Genomic DNA, 27,491 nt, shown 5'->3' on the forward strand with positions numbered 1-27,491 from the left:
GTTTCAGTCTCTTATATTGTCCTAATGCTAAAGGGGAAAGTAATTCAGGTGGCTTGAGCTGCCTTTGCAAAGATTCTCATATTAAAGGAATGACTATGAAGCCCTCCTCTCCTCTCCCCTGCTGCACAGATACCACCCTTTAAAAAACTAAAAGCCAAATAAAGGGTGCCAAGCCCTCACATTCCTGCTGTGTAATGCAGCTCTGGACACAGAGCAGCTCTGATGAAACAAGAGCAGCAACACAAGCTGTGCCTCTGTTCCCCAGCCAGGAGGCTGCAGTGTGTTTATGGAACCAGCAAAGCTCAGATTGCGGGACTTATTTAAAGATCATTATTTTTGTAGCCTGGGGGAGTGGAGGGGTTGGTCTGGCAGTGAATAAGGTCTCAGTTATGCTGCTGTTGCCGCCATTAATGAGGGCTGTGATGTGAAATCCCTGAAGCTGGAAGGCCAAATTCACACCTCCAAGACACTGCCTGCTTCCTAAGTTTAGGCTCAAGACTGCTTCATCCAACCCTGCACCCCCAAGAAAGAGTGCTCTGTTTCCAAGGACAGCTTTTAGCTTTTTGTTTTCTAACAGTCTATGCACTGCATCACTTCTCTGTGCCAGGGACTGGGACTTCCTACTATGACCGAAAGTGCCAAATAACATGTCAGATAAACAGGTCACCAGAAGCAATCACAAATCTGCTGCTCGGTCAATCAGTAACACGAGACTCCCCTGAAAGAAGCAAAAACCATCAGTGCAAGAGTGTGCGAGTCCAACACTATTAAACCAATGCCACATTAGACACTGGTGCTGCTGCCACGTTTCAGTTATTACCCTTGAAGAAGGCCTCTTCACTGGAGATGTAGACCTAAGTGAGGACTTTGGGATGGGGGGATGGGGTAGGGAGGCAGCAGAGGTCTTATATACACATGCGGTGACAGTGTGCGCTCACCTGAAACCCCAGACAGAGAATGTCAAACCTAAGTGGAGTTAGAGAGTTCAGGTCATACATACACGGATGACAGAATCAGACTTTATGCAGCTCAACGCACACCAGCAGAAACAGAAACTATAATAGAATTCAACAGCAAATATTATGAATTAAAATCTGATATTTTCTGCTTACAATTATATTTAGAAGATCCTGCTTAGACCCAATTAGTACTTTGTTTCAGGGGCAAGAAGGGAGAGAAGCTGCAGCTGGTGCTGACTTCTGGTGTTAGTTCCTCTCATCTAACTACAGTCCACAATGAGAGGAAACGACTACACAGCGTGGAGAGGAGAAGCAGCCTCTTGCACTAGCACCTGAACATACCAACAAAATCTGAAAAGCTGGATGGCGAGAAATAAACAGAAGTGGAAAAATCCATCTTAGCTCACCAACCAACCCCCACAGGCATCAAAAAATAACTTTTGATACCCACAGCAATAGAACAGCAGTCCTGCATGCTTAGGCCTGTAGGAGCCTGAGAAAGCTCTTCCTCCATTGTAAGTCATTTCAGGAAGATACTGATTCACTGAGACCTAAAGACAAAGATAAGCACACAGGGCTTCTTCTGGGACTGGAATTCTGCAAATTAGTCTCTTCCCAGTTCTGAGCTTTGTGGGGTTGCTCTGCAGCAAACTGGGAAACTGTTTGTAGGCCCATTTTGCTCAAGTGAGAGCACATAGTGGGGAAGCTGTGCCAGTCTGTCTATTTGTCCATCCGTCTGCACATGCAGCTGCACATGCAGTCGTGCACGTCACACATCAGGTAAAGGAGGAGTTAGGTTCAGGCTGGGAGAAGCAGTAAGAGTCTGTGGTGGTGCTGCTGTAGGAGAGCAGTGTTTGTGGTGCTGCTCCCACTGCTGTCGCTGGAGACGGGGAGGATGGTGCCACCGCTGATGCATGCAATGTCTGCCGATGCCACTGACATGTTGAGGGGTGGGGGGGTTAGGCTGGATCAAGCAAGCAGGGGAAAATGTGCCTCTGGACTCCAGGTTTGACAAAGTACTCAAGAATACAAAAGCAAAGCAAAAGAGAGGAGGAAAACAAGCACCATGTATTCACAGTAGCTATAAAATGGCATCTGGTGCCAAATGAGAAAGAGAAGCCTGGTAAATTCACTGCCCCCTGATGAATCCAGCTGGTCAGGAGGAGACCCAAGCGGGTCCCGAGCTGACTTATTCTGCATCACTCTAGCTACACATTCTGGCGTCTATGCTCCCATTCCTCTGCAGACCCTCCATACTGATTCCTTGCTGTATTATAAAGGGGGGGCCGCCTCTTCCACATTGTGTGTGGGGAGGGGAGGGGGTGGATGTGTGTGTGTGTGGGTGGGTTACAGAAATGATTATATTGCACAATCCCAGTTCAAACACATTTTCAAACCTTAAATCATTTTATTAGTTCCTTATAACATATATATGTATATATTTTGCACATGCCAGTGTGGTTTGTTTTAATGTATATAAAATATCTTGCATTGCTGCTGCCTCAGCAGGAAGGTATCACATCAAATCATGCCCAGGCTATAAAAGGAGGGAAGATCAGGAGTTATCCCTGGCTGAGAAGCTGGAGGGCTCAGGGCATTATCACTTCCTCCAAGCAGGCTGTGAAAGCAGAAATGGCATGCTGCTCACAGGCTTTAAGAGGCTGGGGGTGATCGGCATGTCACCCCCAGGCTGCAAGGACAGGGGATTACCAGGAGGAAGAGGAGATATGTTACCATCCCTGGGGGAGGACAGGTGAGAGAAGGAAAGCAACACAAACAGCAACCCAGAAAGTACAACAATAGTTGTTTCATAATAGATTGCATTTTATGTTAGATTATCCGTTCATTATATTCGATATGTTCCTTGTAAATCGCCTCCCCGGCGTTAGTTACTTCTGTTAAATGTGAACCGGAGTGATATGTATTGTATACAGGAACTTCCGGTATATAAAAACCATAAATAAATAAATAAATACAAGGCAGCCTTGTTCTCATAGACAGCCAAGCAGAACAAGGGCATGATTCTGGGCTGGAGGCTCTGGGCTGCTGCTTTATGTTGTCGCATACACCCAGTGTGATCCAGACTGCACTGGTGAAAGGCGTCCAAATGCTGTCAGAGAGAAGGGGAGGGATCGCTCTGCACAGAAAGTACAATGCCAGTATGACTATGGGAACCTGCATGCAGCAGCCTGAGCCGACACACAGTCAGCCCGCACACACGCCGACATTTCCTTTTGCAGCTCTCTGGTCACTACGCGAGAGTGCTGTGGAAAGCCCTGTTTTTCACCTACTTTTACCAGCATTGTTTTGCAGAACATCTGTCAGGCTGAGAGAGGCCGATCCCAGCAGTTCATTCCTCAGGGTATGACAGCTCCAGACTTTCACATCAAGCTGACTGTGGGGAGCAACATTCCTGACAAGAGAAGCCAAAAATAAAGGCAGCAATTTATCTCCAACACCAACAACTATAACAGTCTGGCAGGGGAGGGGGGGGCACTATGAGAGACCATCCCCACCATCACGGTAACCCTTACAGTTTGAGGGGGAGCTATAAGAGACTTCTCCTTCACCAACACATCAACCCTTACAGAGAGGTGGGGGGGGGGGGAGCTATGAGAGACTCTCCCCACAATCACCTCAATCCTTATATTCTGAGGGAAGCTATAAGTCCCCTCCACCCTCCCATCTGAATCTTTATCAACCCTTACAGTCTTTGGGAGGGGCTCTGAATCTCCCTCTTCACACCCCATTCAGACTGAGAGCCAGGGTGGCTGAATGAGCGATCCTAGGATTCCTTACAGAATGAGGCTTTCATTCCAGAGAACTTCTGAGCTCCCATTTCGCTTCCCGGTCTTCTTGGTCTCACTGGAAAGGCCATCCACAGTCACCTCCACATACAAATTTATTTTTGAGTGCCGACCATGAGTTCTGGGCTTTACTGACACCACTGAGCAGAGAAGAGAGATTTATAGCATTTTAATCAGTGCTGGAAAAGTAAAGATTAAACGACAGCAAAGCCCCACTCAAGAAATCTATGCTCAGAGGCTCTCCAGGACCAAGGAAAAGCCAGGACATATTTCCCCCCCCCCCCCTCAGGACCCAGCTGGAAGCCAGGCCACATCTCCCCTCCTCCAGGACCCAGCCAAAAGCCAGGGCACAACTCTCCCCCCCCCCCCCCCCCCCTTCGGGCCTTCTCCAGGACCCGGCCAGAAGCCAGTGCACACCCTCTAACCCCCCCCCCCCCCACCCTACCCTGAGCAGAGAAATGTACAAACACAGGAAATGTCAGATAAAAACTAAAAGGCCCTGCTAGTCTGCCTAAGAATTTATTCAGCTGTGTTTTATCTCCCACCCATTCAATCATGTGCTCTAGGTGAGATACAAAAGCAATGACAATAACCATAAACACCACCACTAACACCACAAGAGACAAAAGACATACAAATCATACTGCCAGCAGAAAATGTAGTTCATCCCAGACTGGACCATCAGAACTAACCCAATCTTAATCTATGTACAAAAATAAAGTGAAGCTTCAGTACAATGCTGCACTGAGTAAAGGCATTTTTAACATCTTTCTGAGGGAAAGCTAGTCTTCCATCATTCGGCTCTTCATACCCTAAACACTGGCTGCCAGGACTCTGAAAACAATTCCTGTCCGTGACAGACCGTAGGGCACGTCTCTGCAGGTCCCCTGCTCCCAGGCAGCCTGTGTTGCTGGCACGAGCACCGCAGCTGACAAGACCAGCTTCAGCCTGCACGTGTGCTTTTTAGGGAATTAGGCTCGGGTTTAAGTTTGGGCTTGGGTTAAAATAAGAAAGGAAGGATTGCATTTGTGTTATTTATGCAAATGAACTTGCATGTTTGTTTATTTTAATTTGTAGAATTGTTTTATTGACGTATTATATACTGCAGGCTGTCTTCAGGCTCATGGTACAAAAGCAACTTATCAAATAATAAATAGAGAATTCCGTTCAGGATGCAGCCTGCCAGCTCTTACTCCATCTCCATCTAATTGGGATGCCACGTCCCTATTTTTTCTCTGGCTCCTTTGTGGCTGTCCCACACTTTCCTGAATTCAGTACTGCTTTATTTCTCCTCCCTCCCTCCGCTTCAATGCATCCATCATCCTGTCTGTTGGAGAGCAGACGTTGAATTTCAGAGTCTAGGGATGTTGTCTCTTGATTTGGAATCCAATAGACAATATAGCCTCCCTAGAATACAACACACTGAAATAATTTTGAGAATCTGAATTTCCACAAACCTGCTGTAGACAGGAGTACAGGACACACGGAACAGAACATTAGCAGAGCCAGCCTAACCAGCAGAGGCTGGTACACATCAACACTTCAGTGATGCTATAGGATTCAGCCATGTCGATTATACAGAGCTGCTCAACATCTTTCTGAATACAGCTTTCTGATCTACATCACACTGTCCACCAGAGTAGGATAGCAGATAAAAGCACGAGGCACATCTGAGCTGCGCGTTTACTCTTCCTGTGGAAATTCAGCATATCACACTTGATATTGGGCTTCCCCACTGCTCTCTGCTGATCCCAGGATTTACTCTTTATTAGGAATCCTCTGTGCGTATCTCACGCTCTTTCTTCCAGGGCTGGGATCTGGGGTCCTGAGTCTTCATTCAAAGCTATCTGGGGATTGTTCTCCTCCCCTCAGCCAGCACACACAGTCCAGTCATTGAAGCGATGGTCCTGAGTTGGGGCTGTACACCGGGGGCTCCTTCCAGAACCTGCAGTCATGGGTCCTGGATCCAGCCACCAGGTGCCTCCCTTATGCAATGACCAGTACTCCCCTCCCTGCCAGGTACTGCATGCCCAGCTCCAGCCAACCCAGGCAGCAGAAGTCCCAGCTTGGGGCTGAAACTGAAGACCTTCCACGTGGCAGTACCACTTGAATCACTGGACCGAATGAAGAAATATTTTCTTGTTATTCCCTTTTTTAGCCTATTATGACCTCTTTTTCTAGGATTTCCCTCCCATTGAGAAATACTTCTCATGCATTTATACAGCTAAAATACTTGAATGTCTCAAGCATAAGCTCCTTCTCCATCCAAGCATTCTCTCCACCCTTGAAACCTTCTAGCCTCTCTCACAAAGACAGAGTTCAGCACCCCTGGCCCAGATCTTCCCACACCTGTCCTGGTAACCCCAAAGCCATTGGGGTTTGCAAATACCCACAATAAATAAAGTTGAGATACAGTTGCATATACAGGGTCTTCAATGCATGCAGATTTGTCTAATTTATATTAATTGTTGATATCCTGAAAACTTGGTCAGCTTTGGGGGTCATTGCACCCTGACCTAATCTATATCATAAAAACACAGACCAGCACCCTCAGAACCTCCCAGTCAGATCTACAAAGACAGAGCTCAATACCCCGAGAACTTCCAGTTTCTCCCACAGGGCACAGCACCCTGAAACCCTCCCAGTCTCTCCCACAAAGACACTGAGACCCTTCCAGCCTCTCCCACAAAGACACACTGACACCCTCGCAGCCTCTCCCACAAAGACACAGAGACCCTTCCAGCCTCTCCCACAAAGACACATTAACACCCTCCCAGCTGCTCCCACAAAGACAGGGCCCAGCACCCTGAGACCCTCCCAGTCTCTCCCACAAAGACACTGAGACCCTTTCAGCCTCTCCCACAAAGACACAGAGACCCTTCCAGCCTCTCCCACAAAGACACACTGACACCCTCCCAGCTGCTCCCACAAAGACAGGGCCCAGCACCCTGGGACTCTCCCAGTCTCTCCCACAAAGACACACTGACACCCTCCCAGCCTCTCCCACAGAGACAGGGCCCAGCACCCTGGGACCCTCCCAGTCTCTCCAACAAAGACACACTGGGACCCTCCCAGTCTCTCCCACAAAGACACACTGACACCCTCTCAGCTTCTCCCACAAAGACAGGGCCCAGCACCCTGGGACCCTCCCAGTCTCTCCCACAAAGACACTGAGACCCTCCCAGTCTCTCCCACAAAGACACTGAGACCCTCCCAGTCTCTCCCACAAAGACAGGGCCCAGCACCCTGGGACCCTCCCAGTCTCTCCCACAAAGACAGGGCCCAGCACACTGAGACCCTCCCAGCCTCTCCCACAAAGACAGGGCCCAGCACCCTGGGACCCTCCCAGTCTCTCCAACAAAGACACACTAGGACCCTCCCAGTCTCTCCCACAAAGACACACTGACACCCTCCAAGCTTCTCCCACAAAGACAGGGCCCAGCACCCTGGGACCCTCCCAGTCTCTCCAACAAAGACACACTGACACCCTCCCAGCTTCTCCCACAAAGACAGGGCCCAGAAACCTGAGACCATCCAGTCTCTCTGACAAAGACAGTGCTCAGCATATTGAACCTCCTTCCAATCCGAAAGCTTCTTATGAAACAGTGTCTTGGATTTTGTAGGTCAGAGTGGGATGACGGATACCATCCTGCCATTAGGTGATTTCACACACAGTGTTCTTATGGGCCAGGCAGACATAAAGGAAAGCACAGTGTTAACAGAAGAGCCCAATCCTTGAAAAGAAGAGCTGGAAACTGGTCTCCACACCTAATATAGCTCTTTAAAGACAAAATTTAGAATATAATATGGAGATTTATACTCAAAATCATTTCTGCATTCAGCTTATATTTCCTTCCTGAGAAGTTTTGAAAGATCCTTCCTCTTACTCATGTTTTCCAGTCTGCATGCTGGTAAGCGAGAGCCCTGTGCAGGGAACAAGCTGCTACAGGCAAATATGAAGAGAGACAGCTAAAGACCAAACTCCCAGCAGAAATCATAAGCAGTGGGCGAGACCGTAACAAAGGATGCACAAGAATGTACATATAACAGATGCAACAAATCAAATAAATATATAAAAGATGACAAGGGGATGTGAAAGAGTCAGGAAAGCCAGATCATAAGCTAGCACTACTGTTTCCAAGCCTGCAAAATTCACCATCTGCCCCCTAGGGGCCTTAAACTGAAATCTCAAAAGAAGAAAAAACGAGATTTAGTCCAGGGAGAGACAACTCCTGTCCATGAATGCCACAACCAGTTGGGTTTGCAAAATATCCGCACTGACTATTCATGAGATGCATGCACTGCCTCCATTCCATGCACATTCAATCCCGACTACACTTAGACTCATAACTAACCGGAAAGAATTCAAGAAAAAAACTAAAAACTTATTTATGCACAATTGCTTTTGGGTCCAACAACATAGATTAATGCTTTTTGTTAATTCTCTTAGTTTGTCAATTTTAGTTAATTTCACATATTTAATCATAATTTTAATACTTTCTTTAATTTCTTAATTTCAGTTATATTTAATTTGCTGCTATTTGATAGTATGATAAATAATCAAAACATAAAACAAATGTATGTTTTTATCTGTAAACCGCCTAGCTCGCTATTTTGTGTATAAGCGGTATATAAAAACCTTTAAATAAATAAATAAATTCACTGTAGATATCCCAAAACCCGACCGGCTTGTGGCACTCAAGGGCAGAGATTGCCTATTCCTCATCAATTTCAAGGACCAAAAGTGAATCATTTCCTAAAATCAAGGACTGATCTCCTGGGGTTCTTCCAGCACAGCACACAAAAGAAAGGAAGCTGAATTAAAATAGTCAGTATCAGTAACATAAGTAAAAAGAAAAAGTAAAACTAAAGATGGCGGTGCACGGAGGTTAGTACCGTGGCTTGGAGCAGTATTGGAACCTGCCATGCAGGAGACCAGACTTTCATTCCCAGGCTCGGCTTCTGCTCTGGGAATACTGCGGAGGCAGTATTTGCTGACCCTTGCGGGGGGAATATCTCAGTCACCAAATGCAGTGGATAAATTCAGGATGGACCCCAGAAGCAGTCGGGATCTATGAACCTTGGTGAGAACAATTACTGCGAAGGAGGGGCGGTAAAATAGGTAAAACCGCTGGGCTGTTGTGGATGAAGGCTCATGGAGCTATAGCCACTGCAGAGGGTTAAGCTGGAAGCCCAAGCAAGGAGCATACAGAAAACAGAGAAAATACTAATGATTCTCAGTGGTCACACAGTGTCTCTCAGAAAACACTGCACACAACAGATCTGTGACATAGAAAATACTGCCGATTCTCCAAAGCTGCACACTGCCTCACAAAAACATTGCACTCAACATATCTGTGTCATAGAAAATACTGCTGATTCTCCATGGTCCCACAGAAAAACATTGCACATGATGTGCAACATAGAAAATACTGATTCTCCATGATCATACAGTTCCTCACAAAACCACTGCACGTGATCTATGACATAGAAATACTACTGATTCTCCATGGTCACATACTGCCTCACAAGCACATTGCACTCAACATATCTGTGTCAAAGAAAATACTGCTGATTTTCCATGGTCCCACATTGTCTCACAGAAAAACATTGCACATGATGCGCGACATAGAAAATATTGATGATTCTCCATGGTCACAAAGTACCACACAGAAAACATTGCACACAACAGATCTGTGCACCACTGGCTGTCCACAATCCAGGCCACTCTACACCTAAGGCTCTGTACATCATATATTAACAGCACAATACCCAAAGATCCAAGGAATCCTATTCTTACCTTTCAGAGTGAGCTGGGATTTCTCTGCATGAACAATTTCCCCTCCCCTGCTGGAGCATAAAGATGCCATGACATCCCTTCTACTGTAAAAGAGAGAAAAAACAGAAGAGAATATGCAAAATAAACACAGACCAGACACAAAGTGAAGCTGTTAGAGACTTCATGCACTGAACTGTGAGGACCAGAAAGGGCAACTAATGGCACCAAAAGGAGAAAAAAAAAGGTTATGGAAGAAGGTGAGGGGTAGGAGGCTGCAAAGAAAGGCAAAGGCTTCTCAGAGTAATCATCTTAGATAACCTAAAGGATAGCAATTAAAAAGCTAGCAGTCTGCTCAGATGCACAAAGCAAGCTGTTAGCAAAATAACAGAAGTAATTTTGCCCTTCTAAAGGTCACTAGTGAGACCCCATCTTTAGTTCTGTCTTTAGTTCTAGAGGCCATACAGACGTAGGCCATTGATAGAAGGGAAATGGTTCAGAGAAGGGCTCTTAAAATGAACAGGGCCTGCAACATAAACCCTACAGACCGTGGAACAAAAGATTCAAAATATGCTCACTTGGAGGAAAGAAGAGATGGGATACATTTATTTATTTAATATTTTTTTTATACCGGGATTCATGTAAAATTTTACATATGATAGCGTACTAAATATTTTGATGTTTCTATGATACAGTACAAAAATGTGCAGTTTTCCATAGAAAAATAAAATTTAAGAAAAAGGAATCATGATAGGTTTGACAAATAACAAAACCAACTTAGACAAAGAGCAAGATTCTGCAGTATTTCTTCATGGAGAGGGTTGTGGATGCCTGGAATGCCCTTCCGGAAGAAGTAGTGAGGACCAAAACTGTGAAGGATTTCAAAGGGGCATGGGATAAACACTGTGAATCCAGAAAGTCTTGAGGATGTGAATGAAGAGTAGAGGCATGGGGGTGGCTTGCGGGAATGACGGCTACTACTTGATGATTAATAACCTTATTCAATAAACATACACACGGTTAATGCGACTCAAACATTGCTCTATGCATCAATGGCAAAGAGGAAATGTGGGAAAAAGGATTTGCATTCGCAAATATGCGTGGGAGTAGCTTGCTTGTTGCGGCGGTTACTACCCCAAACCAAATTAGCCTGCTACTTCACTTTGAATGCATATCCAAGCAGCTCTCTGCTTTAACTGCAAGGGGGGATGAAGAAAAGAGGATTTATATTCAGACAACAACCAACAAGATCTAAATTGCACAGGCTAGGTAAACAAATAAGCGTGGGAGTAGCTTGCTTATTGCAGCGGTTACTATCCCTAACCAATTAGGCTTGATACTTCAGTTTGATGCAGCTCTAGCACTGCTCTCTACAACAAAGGTGGGGATGGAAGGAAATTAGAACCAAAAAGTTACAAATTAGGGCCCTGACCTCAGCGGTCAGAGTAACAGGTAAGTATGAGAAAAATAAGTGTGAAAGCTTGCTGGGCAGACTGGATGGGCCACTTGGTCTTCTTCTTCTGCCGTCATTTCTATACTTCTATGTTATATGGATGACAGTTGGGAATATAGCCTTAGCTACAGCAGTGTAGACAGGAACAACCAGAAGATTGGATAGGCCTATTGTGATTTACTGTTAGATGACAAAGGAAAGAGACAATGGAGAAAAAAAAGAGGTGCAGAAAAAGTAGTTGACAGAAGGAAGGAGGAAAGGCAGAGAGGAGGGAGGTGATGGAGAAACAAGAGAGACAAAAGAAAGATGTGATGAAGGTAGAAGAGGTATGGAGGGAAGAGATACACGGGGGAGGTGGTTATGGAACCAGAAGCACAGAGGGAGATGGTCAAGAGGAAGCAGATGATAAAGGAAGAGACAGACAGAAAGGTGTTTATGGAGGAAGGAGAGGCATGGAGGAGAAAGAGGGGCATGGGAAGAGATGGTGATAAGAAAGGAGAGGCATGGAGGAAGGTGATGATGGAGGAAAGATGGGCATACAGGAAGGAGAAGCCTGGAGGGAAGTGGTGAGAGTGGAGAGGTACAGAGGAAGGTGAGGCACAGAGGAAAGAGGTGAGGGAGGGAGGGAGGGAGGAAGTAGAGGTGCAAAGGTAGGAGGTGATGGGGGGAGTAGAGGTGCAGAGGGAGGAGGTGATGGCAGGAGTAGAGGTGCAGAGGGAGGAGGTGATGGGGAGGAAGTAGAGGTACAGAGGGAGGAGGTGATGGAGGGAGGAAGGAGAGACGCAGGAGGAGGAAGAAAGGAGAGGCACAGAGGGAGGAAGTAATGGAGGATGTAGAGGCACAGAGGTAGGAGGTGATGGAGAGAGGAAGTATGGAGAGAGACATGGCTTAAACCCTCTGACATCTCCCTTATTACCCAGCTTCCCACAGATATCTATGATATTTTCTCCATACCACGCAAAAAGAAAAGAGGAGGAGGGCTTCTCCTCATTGCAAAAAAAGAAATAAAACTTACACCCCAAAAATGCAATCTTCCCTACCAATACGAAGTGGGATTTTTCAAATCAAAGCTCCTCCAAATTTACCTTATCTATACCCCCCCCTGGACTTTTAGAGAGAGACTCCTCTCCACTTGTCGAATTCATTGCTGACTCTCTCTCCCCCAACCTCCCTACTATCCTCCTTGGCGATTTCAACCTCCATGTTGACGCTAACCCTCGATCTCCAGCTTGCGAAGCCTTCATCTCCTCCCTTGAAGCGATGGGCTTTACACAAATTATACACTCTCCTACCCATAAGGCCGGCCACACTTTAGACCTTATTTTCACTAACTCCTCCATCAACACCATCCACTCCCCTTCATGCCTTGCTGTACCATGGTCTGACCACTCCATCATTAAGACAACCCTTACATTACAATCGTCTACCCCCTCCCTCTCAACTCTACCACTATCCTTTGAATTCCGTAAAACCTGCACCATAGATACCCTCACAACAGCATGCTCAGACATTCCCAACATACTTGACCTTTCCTCAGCCGACAATGCTGTCTCATCCTGGTCTGATATCACCCTGAACATAGCAAACCAACTCTGCCCCATTACAGTGAAAACCATTTCACCTGCCCATCCAAACAGGAAACCATGGTTTTCTCCCAAACTCAAGAATCTTAAAACCCACCTCAGAACCTCAGAAAGACGCTGGCGCAAACACCCCTCTCCAGCAACGAAAACTACCTACTATCAACTCATGCACGATTACAGGAAAGCCATTCTGAAAACTAAATGAGAATATTATGCTAAAAAAATCTACCACTTCCAATACAATCCCAAGGCCCTCTTTTCTATTATCACTAACCTCACCAGCCTCACCCCAACACTACCCCACGACCCCTCATCCAAAAAACGGTGCAATGAATTGGCACAATTCTCCCATAACAAAGTATCCTCTCTCACTGCACAATTCTCTTCTAACACTGTCAATGTTACTCTTCCTATCACCCATCCCTCAGACTCACTCTCTTCTTTTGAGCTCTCCTCCTCTCTAGAAATAGAAAACATCTTAAAAAAGATGAAACCCTCCTCCCATGCCTCAGAAACTATACCTTCCAAACTCTTACTAGCTATTCCCCAAACCATTGCTAAACCTCTCTCTAATATCTTCAACTGTTCCCTTGAACAAGGCACGGTCCCCGACACACTAAAACAAGCTGTGGTTAAGCCCATCCTAAAAAAACCCAGCCTTGATCCCACTAACCTATCTAACTTCAGACCCATTTCCAATCTCCCTTTCCTCTCCAAAGTTCTTGAAAAACTAGTCAACTCTCGCCTATCTGACTACATTGAACAACATAATATCCTTCCCTCCGCACAATATGGTTTCAGGAAGCACCTTAGTACCGAAACCTTACTCCTCTCCCTAGCTGATACATTAATTCAAGGAATGGATGCCGGTAACTCCTACCTCATCGCCATGTTGGACATCTCTGCAGCGTTTGACACTGTCAATCACAACATACTTATCAACATCCTTACCAGTATTGGAATCTCTGGCACTGCACTTTCCTGGATCAAATCTTATCTACAAAATCGTCACTACACCGTCATCACAGACAACAAAGAATCCGACCCGGTCAGCCTTGGCTCAAGGTTCTTCCCTCTCCTCCACCCTGTTTAACATTTACATGCTCCCTCTCACCAATCTCCTTACTAACCTAGGTTTCAAGCATTTCATCTACGCAGATGACGTGCAAATTCTTTTCCCTTTCACAAATTCCCTTCTTACTGCTCTCCAAAACTGGGAAGCGTGTCTCACTGCTATCAACCATCTTCTCACAAGCATGCACCTAGCTCTCAACCCTAAAAAAACTGAGCTCCTTATGATCTCCAACAAACACCCTTCTTCCTCTATTCCCCCCTCCTACTCATCCTCTTCCTTCCCTGCCCACACTCGAAGCCTGGGTGTTCTGATTGACAACCAGCTCACCTTCAAACCCTTCATCAAATCTATCCTCAGTGACTGCTACTTCAAACTCCAAACAATTAAAAAACTCGACCCCTGCTATACTTTACTGACTTTCGTACAGTTCTGCAGTCTATTATATTCTCCAAACTTGACTACTGCAATGCTCTCCTTCTTGGCCTCCCTGCCACCCACACCAAACCTTTGCAACTCCTACAAAATGCCTCAGCACGTATCCTGACAAATTCTAAATTGAGAGACCACATTACCCCAACCCTTATTGATCTACACTGGCTACCAATACAATCACAAATCCTATATAAAACCCTATCCCTCATTCATAAAAGTATCACAAATGAGAACACCCACTGGATCAACCCTCCATTCCTCCCTCGCACATCCACTAGACCAACCCGTTCCACCCTCCAAGGAACCCTCCACACCCCCTCAATCAAATCCACCAGACTCATCTCCACAACAAATAGAGCATTCTCTCTCGCTGGCCCCACCCTTTGGAACTCCATGCCTCCTGACTTACGCTCTGAAACCTCCACCCCCAAATTAAAAAAACAAAACGTAAAACCTGGCTATTCCTACAAGCCTTTCCAACTATCACCATCCAACCTCGTGACTAATTGCTATAGATCTGCTGTATAATTACTGAAAATTTGTCAATATCTGCCGAAATTTGTTCTGCAATATCCTATTTTCTGAACTTTGGGTAATTATTGTTTATATTTGAACCTTGTTTTGATCTATTCCCTGGCACTGCCCTACAGTCCTGGTGCAGTTTTGAGGGATATTTTTATGTGACCGTCCCCCTCCCCTTCTGTACCTAATGATCTCCCCCCTGCCCCCCCTAATGACCTCCCCCCCACCCCCCCAAACTTCTCTCCCCCCTCCTCCTTCCTCCCATATCACCCCCTCCCCCAAATCCCTTGTGTCCAACTATCCCTATTTCTTAAATCTGTAAATAGTTTTGTTGTACCTCTGGTTTTTATTCTTAAATATTTCTTGTGTAACCTTTGTTCCTTGTCAAGGCCATGCCTATTTGACAGCTATGCTGTCATTGTTTAAAGTTATCTGTAAACCGATACAACGTGCAAACAGTTGTCAGTATATAAAAATGTCTAAATAAATAAATAAATAAGTAAGTAAGTAAGTAAAGGTGCAGAGGTAGGAGGTGATGGAGGGTGAAGTAGAGGTGCAGAGGGAGGAGGTGATGGATGGAGAAGTAGAGGTGCAGAGGGAGGAGGTGATGGAGGGAGGAGAGATGCAGGAGGAGGGAGGGAGGAGAGGCACAGGAGGAAATAGTGATGGAGGGAAGAGAGGCACAGGTATTTGTATTTATTAATCGCTTGTACTGAGGCCCTAAGCAATATACATAAAAATATACATAATACAGTCAGACAAATATTAAAACAGATTTAGGATACACTTTTACAAAACTATGCCGGGGCGATCCGGGAAACTATAGACCAGTGAGCCTGACTTCAGTGCCGGGAAAAATAGTGGAAATTATTCTAAAGATCAAAATCACAGAGCATATAGAAAGACATGGTTTAATGGAGCACAGTCAACATGGATTTACCCAAGGGAAGTCTTGCCTAACAAATCTGCTTCATTTTTTTGAAGGGGATAATAAACATGTAGATAAAGGTGAACTGGTAGATGTAGTGTATTTGGATTTTCAGAAGGCGTTTGACAAAGTCCCTCACTAGAGGCTTCTAATAAAACTAAAAATTCATGGAATAGGAGCCAATGTCCTTTCATGGATTACAAACTGGTTAAAAAACAGGAAACAGAGAGTAGGATTAAATGGTCAATTTTCTCAGTGGAAAAGGGTAAACAGTGGTGTGCCTCAGGGATCTATACTTGGACCGGTGCTTTTCAATATATTTATAAATGATCTGGAAAGAAATATGACGAGTGAGGTTATCAAATTTACAGATGATAAAATTATTCAGAGTAGTTAAATCACAAGCGGATTGTGATGCATTACAGGAGGACCTTGTGAGACTGGAAGATTGGGCATCCAAATGGCAGATGAAATTTAATGTGGACAAGTGCAAGGTGTTGCATATAGGGAAAAATAACCCTTGCTGTAATTACACTATTTTAGGTTCCATATTAGGAGCAACCACCCAGGAAAAAGATCTAGGCATTATAGTGGATAATACTTTAAAATCATTGGCTCAGTGTGCTGCAGCAGTCAAAAAAGCAAACAGAATGTTAGGAATTATTAGGAAGGGAATGGTTAATAAAACGAAAAATGTCATAATGGCTCTGTATCGCTCTATGGGGAGACCGCACCTTGAATACTGTGTACAATTCTGATTGCCGCATCTCAAAAAACATATAGTTGCGATGGAGAAGGTACAGAGAAGGGCAACCAAAATTATAAAGGGGATGGAACATCTCCCCTATGAGGAAAGGCTGAAGAGGTTAGGACTGTTCAGCTTGGAGAAGAGACAGCTGAGGGGGGATATGATAGAGGGCGTTAAAATCTTGAGAGGCCTTGAACGAGTAGATGTGAATCGGTTATTTACACTTTCGGATAATAGAAGGACTAGGGGGCACTCCATGAAGTTAGCAAGTAGCATATTTAAGACTAATTGGAGAAAATTATTTTTTACTCACGCACAATTAAGCTCTGGAATTTGTTGCCAGAGGATGTAGTTAGTGCAGCTGGGTTTAAAAAAGATTTGGATAAGTTCTTGGAGAAGAAGTCCATTAACTGCTATTAATCAAGTTGACTTAGGGAATGGCCTCTGCTATTACCGGCATCAGCAGCATGGAATCTTCTTGGTGTTTGGGTACTTGCCAGGTTCTTGTGGCCTGGTTTGGCCTCTGTTGGAAACAGAATGCTGGGCTTAATGGACCCTTGGTCTGATCCAGCATGGCAATTTCTTATGCTCTTATAGTAAACTTCAGATTTACATTCAAGCTGCCTATAGCATCAATGACAATGAAAGAATCAAATGAAAGCTAATCCTAGCAAAGACGACTTTGTGCAAATGAAAGCCAGTCCTAGCCTAGATGACTTTAACAGTGTATGTTTTCTGTATTCTCTGTACGTCTTAAGGCTTCAGGAATTGTATTCCATAACAATGGCACGACGACAGAGAATGCACAATCCCTTGTCACAAACAGTCTTGCTGCTCTTACTGAAGGCACTTCGAGGAGGCCTCTCTGTTGAGATTGAAGAGCTCCTGTGGGTTGGTAAATTCTTAACAAAGAAATTACCCATGGAAGTGACCTAGTACTAAGCAATTTATGGATAATCGGTAAAACCTTATATTAAATTTGAAAATGGACAGGTAGTCACTGAAGCTGGAAGCTGGACCAGGTAGGAGTGATGTGGTGAATGTGTTTCATTCCACTAATTAAATGTGCTGTAGAATTCAATAGATGTCTTAAAGTAGAGACTGGAAGCCCTATATATACAGCATTACATTAATCTATTGAAGGTCGTATAGACACCTGAAGTTACCAGTTTCTAAAAAAAAAATTTTAAACCATACAGTACTTGAAGCTTATAAAAGCCATTTCTTATGACCATTTTGATATGTTGATGAAATGATAATTTGATAATGGAGGGAGAAGGGAGAGGCACAGAGGAAGGAGATGATGGAAGAAGGTGGGCAAGGAGCAGGAGGAGGTGATGAGGGAGGAAGGAGAGGCACAAAGGGAGAAGGTGATGGAGGATGAGGCAGAGAAGGAGAAAGAGGCACAGAGGGAGAAGGTGATAGAGAAAGAGCCATAAAGGGAGGAGATGGAGGAAGATGCAGAGGGGGAGATGATGGAGGGAAAGGTGCAGAGGGAGGAAATGATGAAGGGAGGAAGGTGAGGTGCAGAGGGAGGAGGTGATGGAGGAAGGAGAGGTATTGAAGCGAGGAGGGAGAAGCACAGAGGTGATGGAGAGAGAGGCCAGAAGGAGAAGTTTATGAAGGGAGGTGCAGAGGGAGGAGGGCGATGCGCAGAGGGAGGATACGATGCAGGGAGGAAGGCGATGTAGAGAGGGAAGAGATGATAGAGGAAGCAAAGGTGCAGGAACAGATGGTTAAGGATCAAGGAAGGAGAGGCACAGAGGGAGTAGATGATGGAGGGAGGAAGGTGATGCGCAGAGGGAGGAGATGATGGCGAGAGGAAGGCGATGTGTTGAGCAAGGAGATGACGGAGGAACGCAATGTGCAGAGGGAGGTGATGGAGGGAGAGGCACAGAAGGAGGAGGTTATATAGCAAGGTGCAGAGGGAGGTTTTGGTGGGAGAGGTGCAGGTGACGGAGGGAGGAAAGCGATGTGCAGAGGGAGGAGATGAGGAAGGAAAGCGATGCGCAGAGGGAGGAGATGATGGAGGGAGGAAAGCAATGTGCAGAGGGAGATGATGGGGCAGGAAGATGGAGGAGATGATGGAGGGAAGGATAGGTGCAGGAGGTGAACATGTGAGGACGAGGAGGCACAGAGGGGATGAGATAGGTTTAGAGGGAGGAGGTGATGGAGGAAGGAAGGGGAGGAGTGGAGAGTAGGCTAGTGGCTAGAGCAGCAGGCTATGACCTAGGGAAACCAGGGTTCAAATCTTGCTGTCACTCCTTGTGACCTTGGGCAAGTCACTTTACCCTTCCTTGACTCACATACCAAATTGGGGATAGGGAAATATCTATAGTACCTGAATATAATCCACTTGATATACATTTTGAAGTGCCAAAAAGCAGAATATAAAAAGTCTAAATAAGGAAGAGGAGGTTATGGAGGAGAATGTGAGGTGCAGATGGAGGAAAGGGATGTGCAGAGGAAAGAGATGAGGGAGGAAGGATTAGAGTAGGAGGTGAAGAAGCGAGGAGGAAGAGGTTGAGAGGGCGGAGATAATGGAAGGAGAGGTTCAGAGGGAGAAGGCGTGGGATTGAGAAGTCTCCCTCCCCACTTCCTGCACAGTTCCGCTCTTCACTATGTCAGATACAGATTCAGAAACGTTATTGACACAATCAGTACATGGGCTAAAGAGAATAGAAAAACAAACGTTTAATCCCACTAAGAGTAAAATAAAATTACAAAGTACAGAAAAGCAGTAACATGGACCATTGTGGGACTCTCATGCTGTTCCGTATTGATGTATTTGACCCTGCCACCCACCCTCCCTTCGCTTTCCTCCCGGTTTCCGGGCCCCTTTCTGTATGTACCTTGTTTAGTTCCGCAGCTCCTTCCACTTCCGCCTCCTGGACTCGTGGTCATGTGACACTCTTTGCGTCACCTGATCCAGAATCCAGAGGTGAAGTGCAGCCGGAAGCACTTTAGGGGACCTCAAAGGTCAGGGCTACTCTTACCAGCTAATCAGAAAGCTGTTATTTTTTGAGTGTATTGCAGTAACCGCTGTTGCGATTGGTGCAGATGTGATGGCGAAGATGGCACCGTCTCTGGTTGAGCATGTTGTGGCGGATGCCGGAGCTTTTTTGCTTAACGCTGCGCTGCAGGTAATGGAGATTCCGGAAAGAAAGAAAAAAAAATTGCCACCGATACACTAAGGAGGAGAGCGAGATCTGCGGATACACGGGGAGAGGGTAGGGACAGCTGCGGATGTACGGCAGAGGAGAGTAAGAACATAAGAAATTGCCATGCTGGGTCAGACCAAGGGTCCATCAAGCCCAGCATCCTGTTTCCAACAGAGGCCAAACCAGGCCACAAGAACCTGGCAATTACCCAAACACTAAGAAGATCCCATGCTACTGATGCAATTAATAGCAGTAGCTATTCCCTAAGTAAACTTGATTAATAGCAGTTAATGGACTTCTCCAAGTAGAAGAGCAGCAAGTGAAAACTGGGAATACGTGGGGGAGACAGGGAGGATGGGAAGGAAGAGAGAAGAGGGGATACACGAGGGAGAAGGGGAGAGAGGATAGGATCGAGTAGGGGATATACAGACTAACAGGGGAGAGAGAGCCGGGGATACATGGTGGAAGAGGGGAGATAGAGCAGAGATACACCGGGGGGGGGGGGAGATCTGGGACTACCCGAGGGGGAAAAGAGAGATCCGGACTACGTGAGGGGGAGGGGGGAGAGAGAGAGATCTGGGACAGGGGGAGGGGGGAGAGAGAGATCTGGGACTATGCGAGGGGGAGGGGGGAGCTTCGAGTACACAGGGAAGGGGTTAGAGAGAGGTGGAGGGGGAGTGAGAGCTGGTGGGAAGAGAGAGCTGGAAATACATGGGGAGGGCAAGACAGAGAGACAGGGATACATGGGGGTGGAGGGGAAGATAGAGAGCTGGGGATATATGTGGGGGATAGAGCTGGGGAAACATGGGAAGGAGCTAGAGTTATTAAATGATTGGACTTGCATTGTGCTTGATCCCTTTTATCTATTGTTGAATGCTGTTTACAGTTTGTTTATTTTACAGGAAATTGGGAAAAATATTTACACTGTTAAGGAAGTGGTTAGTGAAATTCGGGACAAGGAGACTCGGAGGCGACTTGCAGTGCTGCCCTATGAGCTGCATTTTAAGGAGCCCTTCCCAGAGAACATCAAACTAGGTGAGTGTCTGCCTGCAGGGCTGGTGACATTTTCACATCCAGGACCGGAAGTGTAGTCTAATATAGGTTTCCTGTACGTACCTGGATCAGTCCAGACTCCTGGGCTTATGCATTCTTGCCAGCTGATGGAGACAGAGAAAGTTTCGCTGACACTGCTTGATAAACCCTAGTGCCACCTGCAATTCCTCAGTATTTCTCTGTCTCCAGCAGATGGTAGATGGTGCTAAACCTGCAGTTCTGTGGTTTGGGAGTTTTTGAGCCTTCCTCCTGGGGGTGTTTTTTTGCTTTTTGGAATCCTAAGGGGTTCTACCCTGACTCGGCGATCTGGGGGTTGGGGACCTCTTTGTGTGCCCAACTTGTGTGCCTGTGGGGTGTAAATCTAGTGGTCCAGATCCCTCCCCTTCATGAGGCTGCTCTAGTGGCTGCGGGCTCTGATACCCCTTTTTTTCTCTAAAAGAGGCACTCTGTTCTTTTATATTTCAAGTTTAGGCTGGTGCCTCCGTAATAAAGTTTGTGTTTAAAAAAAAAAAAAGCCAGAACATTTATGAAGGCTTGGGAGACAGACCTGAGCACCTCGCTTTCAGAGGACACATGGGACTATATCTTTTTTTATGTACCAAAAAGAGCTTTCCTTTCTCCTCCTTAGGAGAGAATAGCTACAAAGTGCTACTTAGGTGGTACCTGACTCCTGCACGCCTTCATAAATATAATGCGTCTAGTGATCCTGAATGCTGGAAAGAGTATGGTCAAACGGGAACATACTACCATATGTGGTGGTCTTGCCCCAGGCTAGAGACCTACTGGCAGTCAATTAACGATATACAGCAAGTTAGTGGGCTTGACGTCTCTTTGACTCCAGAAAATGCCCTTTTGAACCTGCCCTTGGAAGTTACCTCCGAACAGGGGAAAATCATACTTCTCATAACCTTTGCAGCACGATGTGAATTAGCAAGGGTCTGGAGATCTAGCACATTGCCCAAGGAATCTGATATAAGGACCAGATTATCAAAGCTTTGCTCCTTTCACATTAAGGTTGTCTCCAATCAGAAGAAACAAGGGTTGTGGCGACCTCTACAAGCGTGGCTAGACCAATGCACAGAGACTCAGGGAATGCATACAGTACCATCATAAATTGTGTTCTCGTCTCTTATATAAGTACTTACTATAAAGTCTTATACTGCATAAACTCATTTATTACATCTCAGCATAGTACGCATGGGTAGGGGGGTGGGTGGGGGGGAAATTACGGAGTATTTTTCAGATTTATGGAAAGGATTACACATGTTTTACTGTTGTAGACATATTTTAATGTCAGTTATTCGATAATATGTATAAGCTGTTTTATATATATAATGTTTATCGTGTTGTGGTTAAACATTGGATGTCATATGATACGTGATAAAACTCAATAAAATATAAATTAAAAAAAAGCCAGAAGCAGAAGTTTTGAGCACAGGCAAGGCTTGCTGTGCGAGTGGCTTCCGCTTCCTTTCAGGCTTTGGTGTGGGGGGGTCTGATCTCAGAGCATGGTAGGTTTATTTCTGGCATAGACAGTCCCCCAATCTGGTGCAATGACCCCCGGGTCGGCATGCTGGGCCTGTGGCTCAATCAGCAGGGCCTTTGTGTGGGGTGTTCCTCCCCCCCCCCCCCAAGCCTGTCCCCGGACTGTTTCGACTCTGGCCTTGATCGGGGAGGATGGGGAAGAGGCCATAGGTTGCTGGTTCCCAGCCCCCTGCAGGGGGGGGGCGTGGCAGACCTACTGAGGCCTTTTTCTCCGGATTTTGTCCTGCTGCATTATGCCTATTTGTCAAGGCAGCAAGCAGAGTGCAGGGCTCAATTTTCCAGAACACTGCCTGTCCGCCAGGCCAAAAGCCCTTCGGGGGTCCCCAGGCAGCATGGCTTCAGGCTCAGTCGAACCTCCCAGGTCCATCGGTTGCTCAGTCGTCCTCCTGCTCCTTCGGGTACCAGTCAGGAGGAGGAGGAGAATCCTGGGGACCCCAGGAAGAACCCTGATCAGGATGTCCTGGTTGACCCGGTGGAGCCGGGGACCAGAGGGCCAGACCCAGGGGACGGTTTGCTTGCCTCAGTCCCTGAGGGGGATGACCTGAAGATGGTTCGCCTTTTTAGGAAGGATGATCTTGAGGCTTTATTGCCTTTGGCCTACCAGGTACTGGAGTTAAAATCCCTCAGCAGGAGTCCGATTTGGAGGGGGCTGATCCCGTTTTGGACAGTATGTGCAGCCTTCCTACAGCTTTTTCATGCCACATATCCGTGAAGAAACTGGTGGAGGTGGAATGGAGTTTTCCTGATTCCGGTCTCGAGGTGGGGGGGGGGGGGGGAGGGGCGGGCATGTCAATGATTTATTCGGTGCCGGAACAGGCATTGGAACTTTTTTCTCTCCCTAAAGTGGACGCTGCAGTTTCTGTGGTCACCAAGTGAGCAACTATCCTGGTGATAGGTTCCGCGGCTTTGAAAGACGTTAAGGATCGCAAATTGGAGATCCATCTCAAGCGGATTTTTGAGGTCTCGACCTTGGGCTTGAGAGCCGCTATTTGTTCTAGTTTTATGCAGTGTGCATGCCTCCGCTGGGTGCAGCAGTTGCAGGAGAGCCTGCCCAAGTCAGGGGAGGACATAGACAAGGCTGCACGGATTGAGGAAGCCATGGCTTATGGGGCAGATCCTCTAGGGCAGAGCTTTCCAAACTGTGTGTCGGGACACGTTAGTGTGTCGCCTGCAGTGTGCAGGTGTGTCGCGCAAGCCCGGTCAACTCTGATGCGAGTTTGGGCTTTTTTTTTTTCTAGAGATTCACTTTTTTTTTTCAGTTTATGGGTTGCTTATTATTGGGTGATTTTTGCTGTCAATCGCGTTTTTTTGGGGGGCTTGGTGGGTGGAACAAGCCCAGCCATCCTTGCATTGGCTGCTGCTGTCGATGAGGCCTGGCCATGAGGAGTACTGACTGCAAGCAGCAGTGTCTGGTGATCATGGAAGGGAGTGAAGCACTTAACTGGCAACAATCAAAAAGACGAGGTACATGAGTGTGGGGGCCAGACATGTGCTGGGGGGAGAGAGATGAGTGAGTGGGGGGCAAACGTGCTGGGGGGACAGACATGTGCTTGTGGGGGCCAGACATGTGCTGGGGGGGAGGAGAGAGATGAGTGTGTGGGGGACAGACAATTTGTTTTATTATTGTTTCTCATAAATTATAACAATAACATGAATCTTGGAATATATATTTTTAATATAAATTTAAGGTTTTCATGAGATAGGTTGTGTCGTGAAACATTTTATTTATGTATATATTTAAGGAAACATACATAAATTGTCAAAATATGTTTCGTTCGTTTAACCTTTAACCTCTGGTTTACTAGTAGACTGAATTACCGTGTCGTGAAATTATGTTTGTCTAAAAAGTGTGTCACCAACATGAAAAGTTTGGAAAGCTCTGCTCTAGGGTAATGGCTTCTGCTGTGGTGGCCAGAAGATTACTTTGGTTGCGTAACTGGGCCGCAGATGTTTCCTCCAAAGCGCAGTTAGGATCGCTTTCCTTCAAAGGTCGCCTCTTATTTGGGGAGGATCTTGAGCAGCTTATGCAGTCTCTTGGAGAGAATAAGGCCCTCCAGTTACCCGAGGATAAGCCGAAGGCCAAAAGGTTTTTTCAGGTGCGGTCTCTGTTTCGTTCTGATAGGAGATCTAGACCCTCGAGAGTCGCGCCCTGTTCTCAGAGGCAGTTCTCTCCTCGGGATCAGTCATGGGGGCAGTCCTTTTGGGATGACCGGAGGCTGTTCCAAGGAGCTGCTAGAGGGTCTACAGCCAGAGGTAAGTCCTCGCAATGAGGCGAGGCTGGTCCATTCCGTCGTTCCTATTATAGGAGGTCGCCTGACTCTGTTCGACGATGAGTGAACCAGAGTTATACAGGATCAGTGGGTTCTCAGTGTGGTCAGAGACAGCTACTCTTTAGAATTTTCTTGTCCCGTTCATGAACTTTTTCTAATTTCCCCCTGCGGTCCCGTGAGCAAGCAGTGCTATGGGAGACCCTAGATCTTCTCCAACGCTTGGGGGCGGTAATTCCAGTTCACTCGACGGAAGTTTGCAAGAGAAGATATTCTATCTATTTTGTGGTCCCAAAGAAGGAGGGCACATTTTGTCTGATTTTCGATTTGAAAAAGGTAAATGCAGAGCTCAAGGTGCCGTGCTTCCGGATGGAGACCTTGTGGTCAGCGATAGCGGCGATTCGCAAGGGAGAGTTTCTGGCTTCGCTGGATTTCACCGAGGCTTATCTCCACATTCCCATCCATCCGGACTCACAGCATTTTCTCTGTTTCATGATTCTGGGACAGCATTTTCAGTTTCAGGCCCTTCCTTTCGGTCTGTCCACAGCACCGCACACTTTCACCAAGGCGATGGTGGTGGTAGCAGCAGCGCTGCGGTGGGAAGGTGTTCTGGTGCACCATATCTGGACAACTGACTAATCAGAGCGAGGTCGGATGCCCTTTAACAATCGGTTCACAAAGTTCTCGATCTTCTCCAGTCCCTCGGTTGGGTGGTGAACGTGGTAAAGAGCTATTTGATCCCGTCACAATCTTTGGAGTATCTGGGTACTCTGTTTGACACCTTGGTTGGCAAAGTGTATCTTTTGGAGGAGAGAGTATTGAAACTGCAGAGTCAGATTTGCCGGTTCTTGCAGTTACATGTTCCCAAGGTCTGGGATTATTTGCAGGTCCTGGGCTCGATGACTTCCACCCTGATGTTGGTGCTGTGAGCGTTTCCCATCTGAGACCCTTGCAGAGGGCACTTTTTGGCTCGTTGGCAGCCGGTATCCGAGGAATTTCAAATACCCTAAAGGGCAAAGCGAGAGAGGCTTTCCTGGTGGCTTCAGACTTCCAATCTCATTCGAGGGATGGACCTCGAGGTTCCAGACTGGGTGATACTACCGATGCCAGTCTCTGTGGGTGGGGAGCAGTTTGTCGGTGGCACTCTGTCCAGGGTACTTTGTTCACGAGAGAATCTGCTTGGTCTATCAACTGGCTAGAGACCAGAACTGTCCATTTAGCCTTGCGGGAGTTTCTGCCGTTAGTCCGAGATCAATCAGTAAGGATTCTTTCAAACAATGCATCTACAGTGGCTTATATCAATCGGCAGAGCAGAACCAAGAGCCAAGCAGTAGCTCAGGAGGCACAACAGTTGATTGTTTGGGCGGAAAGGCACCTGGTGCGCATAGTTGCGTCCCACAAAGCCGGGGTTGAAAACATTCAGGCCGACTTCCTAAGTCAAACTATTAGACCCGGGTGAGTGGGAATTATCGGATTCCGTGGTGCAACTCATTCGAGATCAGTGGGGGTTCTCCTCATGTGGATCTCATGGCAACTTGTCAGAATGTCAAAGCATTTTGTTTCTTCAGTCAGAGACGTCAGCATGGGGCCGAAGGAGTCGACCCACTAGTTCTGCCTTGGCCACAAGGAGTCCTTCTCTATGGCTCCTCCCCTCCCCCCCCCCCCCCCCCCCGCCCAGCTATTAGTGGGCAAGGTGTTGCGTCACATAGAAAAACATTGTGGAAAGGTGGTATTGGTTGCTCCAGAGTGGCCGCAGCATCAGTGGTTCGTGGAACTGATCAACCTGGCAGTGGATGGACTGATTCACTTCGGGCATCTGGAGGGTCTCCTTCGTCAGGGCCCCATATTTTCTGACCAGGCTGCTCATTTTTGTCTAGTGGCATGGCTTTTGAGAGGTGAAGGTTAAGGAGTAGAGGTTATCCCCAAACTGTCATAACCACCTTATTGTAAGCCAGAAGAAAGTCCACGAATATGGCTTACGTTAGAGTATGGAAGGTGTTTGATTCCTGGTGCGCTGCTCATGGGGTACGACCTCTCAAGTCCCCCGTCTCGGACATTTTATCTTTTCTTCAAGATGGTTTCGCTAAAGGCTGGTCTCCTAGCTCTCTTAGAGTGCAGGTAGTAGCCTTGGGCTGCCTTCGTGGTAAGACCAAGGGTTCCGCTATTTCCGCTCATCCGGATGTTGTTTGCTTCCTTAGAGAAGCAAAGAATTTGCGTCCTCCAGTTAGAAGTGTTTGTCCATTCTGGAACCTTAATCCTGTCCTACAAGGTTTGTGTGCGGCGCTTTTTGAGCCCCTGCGGAGAGCGTCACTGAAGGACTTGACTCTCAAACTGGGGTTTCTCGTCGCAATATGCTCAGCTAGAAGAGTTTCGGAGTTGCAAGCTTTGTCCTGTCAAGACCCCTTCCTTCAAATTTAGAGTTCAGGGGTTTCATTGAGAACAGTGCCGCCTTTTTTGCCGAAAGTAGTTTCCACATTTCATGTGAACCAGACAGTGGAGCTTCCAGCCTTTCTATAGGTAGATGCATCCATTCCACATGCGATGGAGCTCAAGCGGTTAGATGTTTGGCGAGCTCTATTGCACGAGGTGACAAATGATTTCAGGAGGTCCAACCACCTTTTTGTTTTGTGGAGCGGCATGAAGCAAGGTTTTAAAGCTTCTAAGGCTACTATTGCATGTTGGTTAAAAGAGGCAATTGGGTCCACTTACATTACAGGAGGTCGTGAAATTCCGGAGGGCTTACAGGCTCATTCTCCACGTTTGCAGGCGGCCTCCTGGGCGGAAGCGCAGCTGGTGTCTGCTATGGAGATTTGCAGGGCAGTGAATTGGAAGTCGCTAAATACTTTTGCGCGACACTATTGTTTGGATGTGGGAGATCCAGGTTCTCCTTCCTTTGGCGAGAGTGTTCTGAGAGCAGGACTCTCCAGATCCAACCCTAAGTAGGGGGCTTTGGTACATCCCAGGAGTGTGGACTTATCCAGGTACCTACAGGGAAAGGAAAATTTTGTTCTTACCTGCTAAGTTTTGTTCCTGTAGTACCATGGATCAGTCCAGAACCCGCCTGATTTAAGGAGGTAGAGAGTCACCCGCTCAGCTGTTCTTTTTATTATGGAAGACCATTTTATTGGTATAGTTTAAGAAGGTTTTCATTAGTTTGGTGTTTGCAACTGTTTTTTATTGCT

General features: G+C 46.6%; 2 protein-coding genes across 2 annotated transcripts in view; one reads left to right on the top strand and one right to left on the bottom strand.

Annotated features, from left to right (window-relative positions):
- Positions 1–19,268, bottom strand: part of WWP2 (WW domain containing E3 ubiquitin protein ligase 2) — a 227,623-nt gene extending 208,355 nt beyond the window's left edge. Inside the window, 4 exon segments of the mRNA XM_029608285.1 lie at positions 3,251–3,372; positions 3,759–3,906; positions 9,567–9,649; positions 19,136–19,268. Coding sequence (XP_029464145.1) covers positions 3,251–3,372; positions 3,759–3,906; positions 9,567–9,636 — 340 coding nt within the window. The 5' untranslated portion in view covers positions 9,637–9,649; positions 19,136–19,268.
- NOB1 (NIN1 (RPN12) binding protein 1 homolog) overlaps positions 19,219–27,491 on the top strand; it is a 51,107-nt gene continuing 42,834 nt past the window's right edge. Inside the window, exons 1-2 of the mRNA XM_029608286.1 lie at positions 19,219–19,426; positions 20,347–20,479. Coding sequence (XP_029464146.1) covers positions 19,349–19,426; positions 20,347–20,479 — 211 coding nt within the window. The 5' untranslated portion in view covers positions 19,219–19,348. The remainder of the gene's footprint in view (positions 19,427–20,346; positions 20,480–27,491) is intronic.

Source organism: Rhinatrema bivittatum, chromosome 7 (assembly GCF_901001135.1).
Source record: "Rhinatrema bivittatum chromosome 7, aRhiBiv1.1, whole genome shotgun sequence".
In the NCBI taxonomy this organism is placed as follows: domain Eukaryota; kingdom Metazoa; phylum Chordata; class Amphibia; order Gymnophiona; family Rhinatrematidae; genus Rhinatrema; species Rhinatrema bivittatum.